Source organism: Zea mays, chromosome 1 (genome assembly GCF_902167145.1).
Source record: "Zea mays cultivar B73 chromosome 1, Zm-B73-REFERENCE-NAM-5.0, whole genome shotgun sequence".
Lineage (NCBI taxonomy): Eukaryota > Viridiplantae > Streptophyta > Magnoliopsida > Poales > Poaceae > Zea > Zea mays.
The window spans coordinates 22,110,401-22,125,540 of NC_050096.1; the positions used below are offsets into that span (position 1 = coordinate 22,110,401).

A 15,140-nucleotide genomic window follows, 5' to 3' on the forward strand; every position below is an offset into this window, starting at 1 on the left:
CAAAATTTTGTGTTGAGAAAAGATTTTTCAAAATGGTGTTTTTTCAATTTGGTATCTTATTTTTGATAGAATTTCAAATTGGTACAACCCTTTCAAAACTAATATCTAAAACCCTCTTAAACACTAAGAGGAGGATTTTATTGAGGGGGGGTTTTGTTTAGTCAAAGGAAAAGCATTTGAAACAAGGGGAGAAAATTTCAAATCTTGAAAATGCTTCTCAAAATCTTACTCATTTACCTTTGACTACTTGCAAAAGGACTGTGAAAAGGATTTACAAAAGAATTTGCAAAAACAAAACATGTGGTGCAAGTGTGGTCCAAAATGTTAAAAATAAAGAAACAATCCATGCATATCTTATGAGAATTCATTGGTTCAATTCTTAGTATCCTTTGCACTTACATTATGCAAACTAGTTCAATTATGCACTTCTATATTTGCTTTGGTTTGTGTTGGCATCAATCACCAAAAAGGGGGAGATTGAAAGGGAATTAGGCTTACACCTTTTTTTCTAATTGATTTTGGTGGTTGAATTGCCCAACACAAATAATTGGACTAACTAGTTTGCTCTAGACTATAAGTTCTACAGGTGCTAAAGGTTCACAACAAACCAATAAAAAGACTGAAAAAAGGATTCAAATACAAGAGAGCAAAGTCAGCCGAAGTGTGCCCTGGTCTGGCGCACCGGACTGTCCGGTGTGCCACCGAACAGTGTCCGGTGCACCAGGGATCCCAACTCAGAACTCCTCACCTTCGGGAATTCTGGAGGCCGCTCCGCTATAATTCACCGGACTGTCCGGTGATGCACCGGTGTGCCAGCAGAGCAACGGCTACTTCGCGCCAACGGTCGTCTGCAGAAGGCATTAAATGCGCTACAGTGCGCGCCAGAGTCAGAGCAGAGCCAGATGGCGCACCGGACACTGAACAATGCCTGTCCGGTGCACCACCGGACTGTCCGGTGGCCCAGAAGACAGAAGCTCCAACGGTCAAACCCTAACGGTCGGGTGACATGGCTGGCGCACCGGACAGTGTCCGGTGGCGCACCGGACTATCCGGTGCGCCATGCAACAGACAGCCTCCCAACGACCACTTTTGGTGGTTGGGGCTATAAATACCCCAACCACCCCACCATTCATTGCATCCAAATTTTCCAACTTTCTATACCTTACAAGAGCTATAGCATTCAATACAAGACACACCAAAGAGATCAAATCATCTCCCAAGTCCATAGTTCATTCCAAATCAAATAGTGACTAGTGAGGGAGTGACTTGTGTTCATTTGAGCTCTTGCGCTTGGATTGCTTCTTTTTCCCATTCTTTCTTGTGATCAACTCAATTATAACCAAGGCAAGAGACACCAATTGTGTGGTGGTCCTTGCGGGGACTTTGTGTCCCGTTTGATTGAGAAGAGAAGCTCACTCGGTCTAAGTGACCGTTTGAGAGAGGGAAAGGGTTGAAAGAGACCCGGTCTTTGTGACCACCTCAACGGGGAGTAGGTTTGCAAGAACCGAACCTCGGTAAAACAAATCCTTGTGTCTCACTCTTTATTTGGTTGCGATTTGTTTTTCACCCTCTCTCTCGGACTCGTTCATATCTCTAACGCTAACCCGGCTTGTAGTTGTGCTTAAGTTTATAAATTTCAGATTCGCCCTATTCACCCCCCCCCCTAGGCGACTTTCACCAAGCATGTACCATATAGGCCTCTCTCTCTTTACAGGCGGGATGGGCTTGCGGAATACCTAGTGTATTCACCCAGATTTATCTATGTTTTTCAGCAGTTGAAGACTTCTTTTCTGCTATGTTCGACTAAAAGGGGGTTGTGTCTGCACGTAGTCTGCCTGTGGCTTGGGCTAGATGATCTTCCACTATCCTATGTTTCCAGGCTCACTAGAGCTTGCATTTTGGTATTGTAATAACTATTATTCGAGATTCTGTACTATTTGAAGAAATGAATGTGTTTACTAGCCTACTGGGACTAGTAATTGTATCACATTTGAGTCTCAAAGGATCAGGACGCTTCACGAGCCCTCGGCCCTGGCCTCGGTTCTTAGCAAAAATCGGGTGGGCAGAAGTCAACAGTAAGTACAAGACCCATGCTCCAGGCCATACCGTCTACTAGGGCTCGGCTTTGCCTCCTCATCACACGTGGCCAGCTTTGGTACTCCTACAACCCTCCTTGAGGCTATAAATAGGGCAGTCTACTCTGCTTGGAGGAGGGCAAACACTTCCCAGTTTTCTCCTCCACCACGGTATTGGCACTTTCCTCAATCAACCCTAGGGACTTGGGATCCTTCCCTCTCCCGATCAGCTTGTATTCCCTACTGCAAGCACTTAGGTGCAAGTAATATAAGTCTCATTCCCCCTCTGCTGAAATTAGGGTCTTCTCTTACCCAAACCAGGATAAAGACTTGTGTCTCCTTGCATCACACATCTGGGTCTTGACATGCAACATTATTTCACTGGTTGGTAAGACCCTCGGATCGATAAACCGACAACATCCGTCGGACTATAGTACATAGTTTGATATCTCTCATCCTCTAAACTAGCCAATGGGTCCTCTAGTAAACAATGCTCCATATAGTATAATATTGTCAAGATCATCAGTCGGACTATTGCGTCCAATGCCCTATCCTTACGGGGTGTTTGAATGCACTAGAGCTAATAGTTAGCTGCTAAAATTAGCTAAAGATGTCCAAACCGTCTAGTTAATAGTTCAACTATTAACTATTTTTAGCAAATTAGCTAATAGTTATCTAGTTATTTGTTAGCTAGCTCATTTCACTATCAATTTTTTAGCCAACTAACTATTATCTCTAGTGCATTCAAACACCCCCGCAGCCGGTTAGGTCCACTGTACCGCTCGACGCTCTCTGGTGAACAGTACAAGTTTGACGCTTTTATAAAGAGAACAATACTAGGGTATGGTCCAATGCATTAATACCAAAGTCTAGGGCCAGAGTTCGACGCTTGTAATGCCTTATCAACTTGTTCATTGCGGCTTGATGTAGCTTTAATCTGACTGTGTCTGTGGCTTCTACAGTATTTCTCTATAGATTGCAGCTGTATCAGTCCGAACAGCTACAACAGTTGTGGCTTGATGTTCTTTGTTTCTTGGTGGTCTTTCCCACAGCTAAGTTCTATCTTGTGTCTTGAACTCTTGTATGTTATTGTAGATTTTCAATGAGTCTTCTATTATCTTTTTGAGATGTTAATATTTTTTATCACCACTTTGCCTTTGTCCAAGTGTATGTTACATCCTTTGAACAACAACCAAAGACATGAACAAATAATATTAGTCCAAATAGTTATGTTGATCACCAAACACTAAAACACAATTATCAAATGAGCATTGGTATATTTTTCTTATAACTTATCAGATTTAAAACTTGGTATTATATTATTTATTACGGTGAGCTTAATTTTATAATATTGTTTTCACTGCAAACTCTTTGTGTGACGTGTATTTGCTTAATCAAATATGGTCTTGTTTGTATGCGAGGTCGTTCGTGATACTTGACTACCAAGTTTTTATATAAGTGATGGTATGTGTATACCAACTTTCTTAGCAGAGACAGTCATAGACCCAGTTTGGACAACTCCTAGAGACGACATGCCTAGACTGGGGGCCCCCGAAAGTTCAACGACTGAAGTTAGTTTGTTTGCGTTGTTGAATTTTGGTGCTTCCTGTAAACTGGTAACTCCAGTGCAGGATGGCGCTCTCGGATTTTGAACGGCTGGCCACGAGAATCACCATAAATCCCACCAAACACAATGCGATCCGCCGATCTCCAGGATTCTCATGAGTCATGATCGCCCCCCACCCATCCACCACAAGATTGCTTGATTTTACATACCACGGCTCTCATACCGCATCGCGTGTTAAGTAAAAGGCGAACCCAGCAGGCTCTTAACCAAACAGAAGCTCAGATAAAATCAATGCGCTCAGGATGAGACGATGAGCAACCAATCAGACGAGAAAAAAAGACGGAACTAAATCACAGCACAGACGTGCATTTTGCGTCCGCGAAACAGCGCTCGTCACTGGTGGCCAAAGACTGATGCGAAATCATAAGCGCTTGAACCAAACAGAGGCCGTAATGGCGTGCTATACATGCAGTGAAACTGCAAATAAATCACGATTTTCTCCTACGCTTGATAAGCGTCGGCATGGCACTCAAACCTCGGCTTGCCTTGCGTCTTTGCTGCGACGAAGATGCACCGCGTGCCTCCATTCTTGCATTCTCGGTACACTCCATAGCCGTCGATATGCTTGCACTCTCTGAAACTTCATCCATGGCGCCACATGGACCACTTGGTCCAGGTTCTACTTCTGCACCAGATTGATCACACGCTGGTTCTTGTTCATCGCCCTCGCCCTCCATACAAAAACCACCACCATTGAACAAATAGTCTTTCGGTGTTGAATCCACCTGATTGTCCTCCCGTAACTCAAAACGCTGGGAATCTTCATTGATATCTTCGGTAATGCCTGCACCTGTATGCATCTGACTGCTGTTTAGTTCACTTGTATCCTGATGGTAAATATTAAATCCTGTGTCTTCTCCAGCCACGTCTGCGGCTGCAGCAGGTTGGCCTGGGTTATTTTCATCGTTTTGATGCATTGGAACATCATTGCCATATGCTTCGTGACCATCTTCCATGTATGTCACCTGTTTCCGTTTCCTACTTGACTGAAAAAACAACACCAGGTAGAAAATGGCATAAGTTTCATTTCCTGGCAATGCATATATAGCTTTCCATATGGAGAACAAAAGAAAGGCAACGCACAACTCACTCTGAAAATACTGTAAATTTGTGATTTCAGGCAATAGTAAACACATTCACTAATTACCATGTTCTAGCTAGCCATCTCTAGGCCAGACTACAGATATTGTCAATGCCAGCAGTGCATGGTGCAGAAAGATTTCACTTAGACATCTCCAGCAGCTTATCCATACCCATACCCATATTTAAATTACACTCTAAAAACAATACAGTCTACAGTGCAAAATAGTGCAAAAGATGTTTTTGGTGACCATATGGATGAACTACTATACATTGCACTTATATGGTCACTAAAAACACCGTTTTGCATCGTTTTGCATTGCAGATTGCACTGTTTATATAGTGTAGTTTGAATATGGATATGTGTATAGGTAAGCTGCTGGAGATAGTTTTAAAAACACAAGCCCCATACGAAAGTGAATGCACAATACAGTAAGAGAAGCTCACCCTTCGCAATGCCCTTCCTTCCGATCCGTAACTGTTGGAATGCCTTTTACATGAATCCTCATCTGAAGCTGAAGTAGAATATTCTATTTCATAATCCTCCTGATTTATTGTTGCATCACTTCCCGCAGTTGTCCTGCTTCGTCCTCTACCTTTGGGGCGACCACAGGAACTCCCTCTTTTTATCTTAGTAGTATTGTTATTTTCTCTAGTATTCTCAACTGTCTCTGCCAAACTGTTGGTATTGTCAATTATATTATCTTCTTGACTTCCCATGACTCCATAATCGTTTTTCCTTTTTTCTCTACCTCTGGCATGGCTTGAGGAGCTGGCCTCTTTCTTCTTGATCGTCTTGCTAGTACTGGGATTATCCTGCTCAGATTCATCTGCGTCAAGAAAGCTTTTGCCTGTAATGCCCTTGATGGCTTTCTTAATCCTTTTGCTGCGAATTTTTGCAAATCTCTCATTGAATGAATAAAATGCCTCCATGCGCAGCTGAGTCTGCATATAAGTAAATCAATTTAAATTAAAATGCAAGGATTTGAAATACTAAACATTTTGAGTATCACCTCATTTCCATTTAAATATTTTTGGCTAAATGAAACCCAACAAGAAGACTACACATTTACACCTACAAAAAAAAACATCTCCAATATGATACAATAGGACAAGAAAATTGTAATGATGTATTTGGATTTTTTATTGACATTGCAAACGGTTATCATATGATTGAGCCACTGGCTGCAGATCTAAAAATTACACAAGATTAGGTGAGACATTGACATATCTGTATAGTTTGTTCTGAGTGTGTTTGGTTTGAGGAATGGGGTGATCCATTATCTTTTCACTCCTGAATTATTGGTTTAGTTTGTGGAATAGAATGTGTTGATTCTCTATCACCTCATCCCTAACAAGCTCAAAATTAGTACAAGCATTAGGAATGGGGCAGTTCCACCAAAATGCATGGAATGAATTCACTATGCACCACCACATCTAGGATGGGGTGGTTCCTAAACCCAAATGCCCTCTAAAAACATTCATCAGGTAAACTAAACTAGCATCATGCAGAATATTACACACAAAACAGAAGTAGCCTAGAATACAGTAAATAATTATTGAAACCTAACTAGACGAACCTCGTGTTTATTATACTCTCTCAAAACTGGAAGCAGCAGTTCATCAGCTTTCTCTTTGCCCCACCCAAACCTTTCCCAACATAACCTGAGGGAATTTTTTCTTTAGTTCTGATTCTGTACCAAAGATGCAGAAGAAATAGATAAAAAAAACTTTCATAACAGATCAATGTTCTTCAGTATGATCGTTCTTTTTCTTAAGGGTTCTTGTATAGAAGATAACAGTCATAATCAATATCAAAACAGAAATATGAAAAGGCAATGGTTTACATATCAACTTTGATTCTTAGATATTCTACAGTACAGGTACTTCTAAAAGTTTCTTTTTTTCTCGACCAAGGGGAGAGACGTCCCCCTGACTTTTTCACTTAAGAAGTTGATGCCGCGACTCGAACCCGGGCTGGCCCAGCAGACCGTTTCTTTGGCGTATCCGGCTGACCAGTTGCACCGTGAGAGTGTTGGCTAAAAAAAAAGTTTCTTTTGAATGACACACACACAATCTTCTTACATATGCAACCTACTTTAGGCAATATATTCCAAACTGGAAATGGATAATGATATACTACACATGTAATATTAAACCAAAATAAATTATTATCATTCTCGAAAAGGAAATAAATAAATTTATATGCTCACAGAAATCTAGAAGCGTAGCTCTCATGAATATGGTGTATACTGCTTGCAAGTTCAATGCCTAGTAGAAAAATAGTTCTCAACTTACCTACGTAGTAGGCCTAAATCTGGTCTTCCCCAGGAAAAAGGCTCCGTTGAACTGTCAACTTGTGGAGAAATATATGCATTTACAACTTTCTCACTAGGAAAAGTTGCAGGGACATGCCAGTTCTTGCTCACATTCCTCTGATAAAATAAGGAACAATAAGAAAAAACACGACAAGAGCATGTATATGCAAGAATCAATCAATGACAGGTCCATAAGTAGTTCCCTGCAAGAAAACATACTTACATGTTTACTCATAAATATTTCCTTGACATGTTCATCCTCATTAGAAGATTGTTTATCATCAGAACCTTGAATGCATTCAGGTTCCAGGCCTTTCCCCTTTCCATCTGAATCATTTTCATCGAGTTTTCTTTTCTTCGATCTACCACTTATTTCCATATGCAGTTTACCAAATATTGATGGATCTGGTGATTCAATCCATTCTTTAAACTTCTGCAGTCCATCTTCTTCAGGAAATGCATGTACAACTTCAATAGCATTCACGATGCCGATACCACTGCACACCAGCATATAAAATAAAAAAATTTAGCGCAAAACCAACAAAAATAAATGCATCGGATGGAATGTTGCATTTTGGTGCTGCACTTTAGAATACTTAGAAGGGTCAATCATGCTTTAAGTATTACTAAACTACGGAATAGAAAGTGAAGGAAAAGACATTTTCTGGAGCAGAAACTCGAGAAGTCGAGATTCACTTCCTAGAAAACAAAAATGTAACCCATACAGAAAAAATAAACTTTGATGTTACTTTCATATAGCAGTTGAAATCAGATGGTTAGCTGACAGGACACTGTATTTACAGTTTTACACCACCACAACTAATAAACATTGTATATATGTAGAATGGTTTCAAGATGTAACAAGAATATGGTAAAGAAATCCTGCATTTTGTTAGGCCGTTATTACCTAACACCTTCAGTGTAATCACTTCCAAGAAGCAGAGCCATGCGGATTAACTGTTCTCGTGATAACCCAAGCTCAGACTCAATGTCCTGAAACATTACAACACTAATTGAAGCTGAGAAGGCAACGAATATAACTGAACCAAGAAATAGAAAGAGGATATACCTTCATAAAATATGTTTCTACATACTTCCTATCATCAAATATGTTCTTGTAAACATTCCTTGCTCCAAACAGAAATACGTCTGAATCATCGGTGACAACTCCATCAACGAGGTTATTTATTTCCATGTATGCACATTGAGCTTCAGCTTCCATTGGTGCAATAATATATGGCAACCCAAACATTTGGAGCAACTCCTGCAACATGGAACTGCATCAGAGTGGCATTTGTCATCAATGGGACTTTTGGTTAGTGTTTCTTTATTACTAAACCAAGTTGTTTACTTATATCTCTATTTTCAATGCACAAATTATGATATAACTTTGCATCAAGAACCTTAAATTATTCAGTTCAAAATAAGCAATCAAGAATCACTTCAAACCTGGCATTCGGCAAACATCTCACTGCTTACAGACTCTGCATGACTTTCAAGTTTTCGCCTTTCATGTCCAAGATATATCTGTTCTTGTCTAAGACGAGATAGCTCCGCGTCAACATAACTCGCTGATATTGTATGGTTGTCATCGTTGCCACAAATTTGTGTATAATCTACCTCAGATGTGGCAAACTTCAAATCTACCTGGGTAGCATTTTCTTTTTGTTCGGCAGTGACGGCTAGTAGTTCATCAATTAAAAGGTTCTTTTGGTGTGACAAGGATTCTCCAGTTGAAGCAATATCTTTGCTGCATTTTGATTGATCAGAATTCATAATGTTTAGGTTGGAAGTTTTATCACAATCGCCTAAAGCTGTTCCAGGAATTTTTGTTGTAAATATCATTACATCTTCACCGTTAGTTTCTGCACTGACAGATGGTTTTTCAGCCAGATCACTCGTGAATGTAGTACATGGAGGCACAGACCCCAGAGGATGAGCTCTGTGCATATCGGCATGCCAATCATTATTCACCAGTGGGGGTTGTGATTCAGATTCTTGTCTCTCAGTTCCAAGTAGTCCAGTGCCTTGTACCATATCATCCTTATCATAATTGATTTCTGTTCTTGTTTCATTGTTTATCTCGTCAACAACAGGTACTCCAGAATGTGAATCATTTTCACCAAGAGATTCAGATATCTTAGGAACATTGTTGGAGAACTGCAAAGATCTATCTTCAACAGATGCTTGTATATCTCCAGTACTCACATTCTCAGATGCCTTCTTCTCAAAATCCTCTAAACTCCTCCTTATTGCTTCCTGTACAAGAGCTGCTTCTTCCAGATCCCCCTTTGGTGCATTACATGGATTATGTTCACTACTAGAAGCAACTCCAGGTACAAAGCTATCACCTTCCTCCCACTCCATCTCATCATCGCTGCAATTCTCTGGCAGAGATGACTTATGATCCTTCATGTCAATTTTCACAGGAGAAGTTCCTGCTTCAATAACACCATCTTCCCAAATACACTCAGAATCTACAGATTCTTCCATCTTTTTAACCAAACAATTATTTCCAGAAAATATGTTGTTGGGTGCCATCCCGGACACTAATTGCAAAAATATATCTTCATCGCCATCCTTCACTTCAGTTTGATCAACCGAGAAAGATATCTCTATTGCTTCCTTGTTTCCATAACAAGAACTCTCAGAAATGATATCTGTTCCTATTTGTGACGAGGTCTGATGGTTGTCTCTGTCAGTTTCAGAAAGATCCACATCAGGACTACAAGAACTCTGGAGCTTGTTACTTTCAAAAAGATGTTCTGGAAAATCTGGAGGCTCTTCATTGCCTGTTGATCCATTGTGAAAATTGGTCTGTGTCTGTCCCTTACTTTTAACCTGTTCATTCTCTTTAATAAAATCTAAATTCCTTTGAATGTCACGAGTCATACGAATTCCCATTGCTCTGACCCTGCTTACTCTAATCCGTCCTCTCTCATCACGATAGGTCTCAACATCAGGCCCAAAATCGCTCAAAGTTTTGCTGTTGGGAGGCTTCATTGTTCCCAAACTACTTGTGGGGTTAGATGCGAAGACAGAAGAATGAATTTCCTTTTTTGATCTAGTGTTTTCAACATTATGCTCCTTTTCACCTCTTTGTGCCAGCATCCTGATCCAGTTGGGAAAGTACAATAAGCTAATCAGTATCATGCTGGAATATCACAAAAGGCAATATGTAGAGCTGGAAAGCCTCAAATGGCCATCCCTTGTTAATTCTAATGCACACAACGACAGATACAAAGTAACAAATCACTTACTGTTTATCACCAGTGAATGATGATGAGAAAATAAACTCTCTATTAGCTTCTGATGCTATTTTTGATGTCTGGACACCTCCACTACCCTTCCCTGACGAAGACTTCTGAACTTGGTCTATCTCTCGACGGAAAGCAACTGTTTTGAGATAGGACTGTATTTGAAGCTCTGAAAACTTTGCAGGTTCCTGGAAGGAGTCACAGAAGTTGTAGGGAACGTTTGTCCCAACTTTTCATTACTAAAAATGACCAAACTGTAACATCATATTAAAAGAGCACAAGGATAGATAACCACCAAACAGTAAGTGTTGCTATGCAGCTGATATACCTACAGAAGTATGCCTATTACCTTTTTTATTTTCTGGTACTTCTGCCTGTTTTCAGCCATCACTCTCTCCCTCATCTAAAGCAAACACAAAAAGGGAAATAAGATATCTTCCTTGATGCTTTGTAGCATAGGGCAATCGTAAGAAGCATTTGTATGTTACCCCTTTTACCTGAACAAGAAGATCTAACTGCATCGATGGAGGAAGGGAAGCCAATACTGCAGGATCAATGTCACCAGTTGTCATAGGCTGCAACCACAGTAAAAAGAAATTATAGTATGTTTTTTCATGTGGTTAACAGTCCATCGTAGAGGCTAGACCACTGATCAGTTACAGAAGAGAGGCCTGGAGCAGTGGAGCATCCAGAGAGATGCCCCCTGTGTGATCAAGAGAAAGAAACCATAGACCACCTGCTGGCTGGATGTGTTTTTGCCCATGAGTTTTGGTATCATTTTTTGAAGCAAGTGAACTTACAGATCCTAGCGCCGCAGCAACATGTTCATAGTTTCATGGAGTGGAGGAGCACTAGCAGCCAAGTTCAGGGCATTGCAAGTCATGGCCTAAACTCCCACATCATCCTTGGAGCTTGGACCTTGTGGAACACTCGCAACAGCTATGTTTTCGACAAGATTAATCCCATCATGGAGGCTGCCTTAAAAAAGCTCCATATAAGAGAGAATTTTGGGAGGTGGCAGGGGCAAGAAGTCTATCTGCTCTGATTGCCCCAATTTTTGGGCTGTAGTCATAGTCTTTTCTAGTTTTTTTCGATGGGTTGCTTTGTATACCTTCGTTTTTGGCCACCGTAAGGGAGCTTTGTAGCTTGTTGGGTCTATTTTGGACCTTTTTCTCTTTTTAATATAATGATGTGCAGTTCTCCTGCGTGTTCGAGGGAAAAAAACTAATAACTGAAACAGTTGAACATACAACAGGGAAAACACTTCTCCAAATATAAGAGCAAGAAAGCCAGGAACTAATCCATATATTGTGGTTGTGGTAAGGGCAGATCATCCACTAACCATTGGGCTTTTCCATCAAGAAGAGTTTGATGATAGCCAAGTTTGATAGGCAAAATCCTTTTACTGAACAAATACTTTATTGATTAAACAAGACTTTGGCTACCTTCATATAGAGGAACCATCTAATAAAGCTAACCAACTAGGATGCATAGTTATCAATCTAACAGACAAGGGAAACAAGTGGCCATCAGTCCAGTCATATATGGTTTCCATAACACATAGTCACATGACATAAGTATGAAATACGTAAATATTTTAGCAAGAATGAAACAACCTGCAGAAAGAAATGTGAAAGAAACAAAAGTATGAAAATAATTCATGGGAAATATACACTTACGAAGATCATCCCTTCATCATCATCTTCATCCTCATCAATTTCATCTCCTTCTGGCAATGGAGCACTTGTAAGATGGTGTGTTCCCTCGTCAGTGAAATCTGTGTCTTCCTCTGCAGCAAGCGATGCGGCCAGCCTTAACACATGCAATAAAAATATCAACTCACTGACCTTAACCAGAAAACAACATGAAAAGTTATGGGCAGACACATACATTCCATCCACTTTCTCCTGATTGATCGATGCAACATTTCCCTCACTGTTGTTGGTATCACCGATTTGGTTTTGACTTGTTTTCTCAGTTTCTCCTCCATTACTGCTCTCAACTTGCTTGCCCTTGGCATCATGCTTAGCTCTGTCACTCCTGATTTGTTCTGCCAATTCTTCAAGCTTTCTAGCTTTGAGCTGACAACATAAGTTCACAAACCATCAATACCTTGATCATGAATTGCTAAGCACATCAAATTATACTATACCCAATGTTTTGCATCATAGTCTCTACACCTAAAAATATCATACCGCCCCGCTTGGTGAAATCACCCCCACTCCTGCATCACAGCGGCTCCGACAGGTGGGCCAACCGCATCCCCACCCCTGGCCACAGACACCCGCATCGGTCGTCTCGCTCGCTTCCTCATCCCTCTCACTCTCTCGCGTGTCGTGCCTGCCGCACCCACTCGTGCCACCCTGCTGGCTCAGCCCGTCCGCCGCACCGCGTGAACCCTAGCGCTTCCTCCGGCGCGTATGTGTGTGTGTCGTGCTGCTGTGTCTGGTCTGCATCCGCCTTGGCCAGCTGCAACCGCGTACACATAAGGCACAGTTCCTCCACAACCGTGAAAGCTCCGTCCGCACCTCTTCAGCCCATCCATGTGAGCCCCTAGCGCCTACTCCGTTACATCCGCACGTGTTGTGCCGCTGTGTCTGGCCCACATCCGTCTTGGCCAACCACGACCGTGAATCCAAGCGTTGTCACTGCAACCGTGCCTCCCTGGCGTTGGCTGGCAACGCCATCCATCATCTCGTCCATATCACCTCTATTGAGCTCCATCGCTGCCGAATCGAGGTTGTCATCATTGCCAACCGCCATCTGCACCTCTCCATCTGCTGTCTATCTGCCTCCTGCCCTCCACCAGCAAATCCCAAACATAGTTCTCTTCAAGTGTCTTGTTTACTACTCGAAAAGTACATATCAAATAATATAACTTGTGTTATAGATTGACTGACATATACGGTGTTCTTTAATTTGTAGCTGAATTCATCCCCTGTTTCTTGTTTCTTGACTTTTTATCAATTATCTTCAGCTCCTGTCTTTTGATATTCTCTGTTATATTATGTGGTACAGATTGACATCAGCTAGCACTTGCGCTGAAGGTTTCTCAGGGCTCATAAGAAATTGATCGAGCTCAGACTGCAGGGCCAACGGGGAATTGATTGAACTGGTTTCTTTTTGTTTTTGCTTTTCTGCAATTGTGTGCTAGACAGCAATGTGGTCACCAGTTCATTTTCATATCAACAGGAAATGCTAACTTCCATGGCAAACAAATAAATTAGGTTTCCTAATATGCTTTTCTAAGCCCCAGGCCACGTGTGTCGTCGTAATCATGGGTAAAAGTTTGTGGCTCTGGTGCAACGCACATGCATATATCTAATTGGGAAAAATGACAGAAACATACTCTGTTAGGAACAAAAGTTACATGATGATGGTTATTCGGGTGAATGTGGAGGATACACATACACTGCCTTCTGCGCTACGATTATAAATATGATGCACTGCAAACTCTGTGCCTAACATTGATGATTTTGCACTAAGCGATTCGGGATGCCAGTATTCCACCTCTAATCAACCGAGAATTTGGTTTTTTGGGACTCCAAACAATTTGCTTCGCACTTTTGTCGTTCGTAGCATTGACTTCGCAAAAATTGGATTCAAAACATGTCCAACTTGATTTTAATGCCATTTTGGATTTTTTTTGTCCTTCTATGCGTGATTGCGGGGAAAATGTCCAAAATGGCATTGGAAGTGTGACATGTTGAGTCATATTGTCAATATTACGAATAGCAAAAGTGTGAATAGCATTGTTTGGAGTCTAAAAATCCAAATTTCTCTAATCAACCAGACAACCACCACCCGTATCGTGTAAAAAAAGGGGGAGAAAGGGTAGGTAACGGAGAGAAGAGACTCACATGGGAGAGCAGGAGTTTCTCGGCGGTCTTTCGGACCTTGGCCTGCGCGGCGTCACGGTGCCTGCGGCGGGCAGCGAGGGTGCGGCGCTTGAGCGCCGGCGTGGCGCCATCGAAGACGAATACGGGGCGAACACGGAGGAAGAGGAGCTTGCAGATGCGACGGAGGAACCCTAGGAGGTGCGCGTCCCGGACCATCTCGCCGCTGTCGTCCCGCATCGCCCGCATGAACTGCACCATCCAGATGCTCGCGTCCACCGCCACCCGCTTGCCCGCAAGGGTCTCCACTGAGACGCGTCGCCCAACCGGAGCCAGTAGTTCCCACAGACCGTGAACTCCCATCTCCTTCTCCCGGGCGCCGACGGAAGAGGTGGAGAGTGCCCTCGGCGGCCGGCGACTCTGGAGAGGCGCAACGTTGACGCGACGCCGAGGAGGAGGCCAGGAGCGGAGGGGCCTGTTGTGCCTGTCGCTAGGGCCACGACCCACGACCACGAGCCTACGACTCGCGAGATTTTTGTCATTATAAAACACACATTATGATTCGTCGAAACGAATGCGTTGAGGAGGGATTCGACGATCTACGATTTAGACTCAAAATCTCTTTCTGCGTGTTTGGTTATGTGGACGCGCTTGGCCAGATCCTCCGCATGCATTAGCTAAGCCTAAGCTTTTGTTTGTTAACCTGTATGCAGGGGGCATGGGCTGCATCCGCCCATGCAGCACAGGCTAAAAAAAAGGCTCTTGGCTGCATGTGTGGAGAAGATTATATCAGGCGTACCTGGCGGCCCAGGCTCGCGTGCGCCAGGCTTAACCTCTGCACCAAACCAAACACATGGTTTGTGTGCGTAGAGACCGGCAATTAAGCACGACGATGTCACGTCGTGACCTTGCCATCACTCCTCCATCCATTCTCTCTTCCAGCGAGA

At 42.3% G+C, this 15,140-nt stretch overlaps 1 protein-coding gene across 4 annotated transcripts; it reads right to left on the reverse strand.

Moving 5' to 3' along the window:
* Positions 1 to 3,925: 3,925 nt before the first annotated feature.
* On the reverse strand, positions 3,926 to 14,937 carry LOC103632168 (DNA repair protein UVH3). 4 transcript variants are annotated; one of them, XM_008653991.3, is made up of 14 exons: positions 14,218 to 14,937; positions 12,248 to 12,438; positions 12,037 to 12,169; positions 10,855 to 10,932; positions 10,707 to 10,760; positions 10,361 to 10,545; positions 8,550 to 10,212; positions 8,170 to 8,364; positions 8,008 to 8,093; positions 7,324 to 7,597; positions 7,081 to 7,217; positions 6,363 to 6,447; positions 5,230 to 5,727; positions 3,926 to 4,688 (listed from the first exon to the last, which is right to left on the reverse strand). In XM_008653991.3, the coding sequence occupies exons 1-14, from the start codon at positions 14,554 to 14,556 to the stop codon at positions 4,131 to 4,133; spliced, it is 4,476 nt and encodes a 1,491-aa protein (XP_008652213.1). In that variant the 5' UTR covers positions 14,557 to 14,937; the 3' UTR covers positions 3,926 to 4,130. The 4 variants fall into 4 exon arrangements, 3 of the variants coding, with proteins under 3 accessions (XP_008652213.1, XP_008652221.1, XP_008652226.1); XM_008653999.4 differs by having other exon boundaries at positions 12,037 to 12,146; positions 14,218 to 14,717; XR_555741.4 differs by lacking the exon at positions 6,363 to 6,447 and having other exon boundaries at positions 14,218 to 14,846.
* Positions 14,938 to 15,140: the final 203 nt, after the last annotated feature.

Excerpts from the sequence above, each read along its gene's own strand:
- LOC103632168 (XM_008653991.3), bottom strand. The coding sequence starts at position 14,556 with ATGGGAGTTCACGGTCTGTGGGAACTACTGGCTCCGGTTGGGCGACGC. Across the intron at positions 7,218-7,323 it reads AAATATTTATGAGTAAACAT|AGGAATGTGAGCAAGAACTG; the intron begins GTAAGTATGTTT and ends TTATTTTATCAG. Across the intron at positions 6,448-7,080 it reads GATTTAGGCCTACTACGTAG|GTTATGTTGGGAAAGGTTTG; the intron begins GTAAGTTGAGAA and ends AAATTCCCTCAG.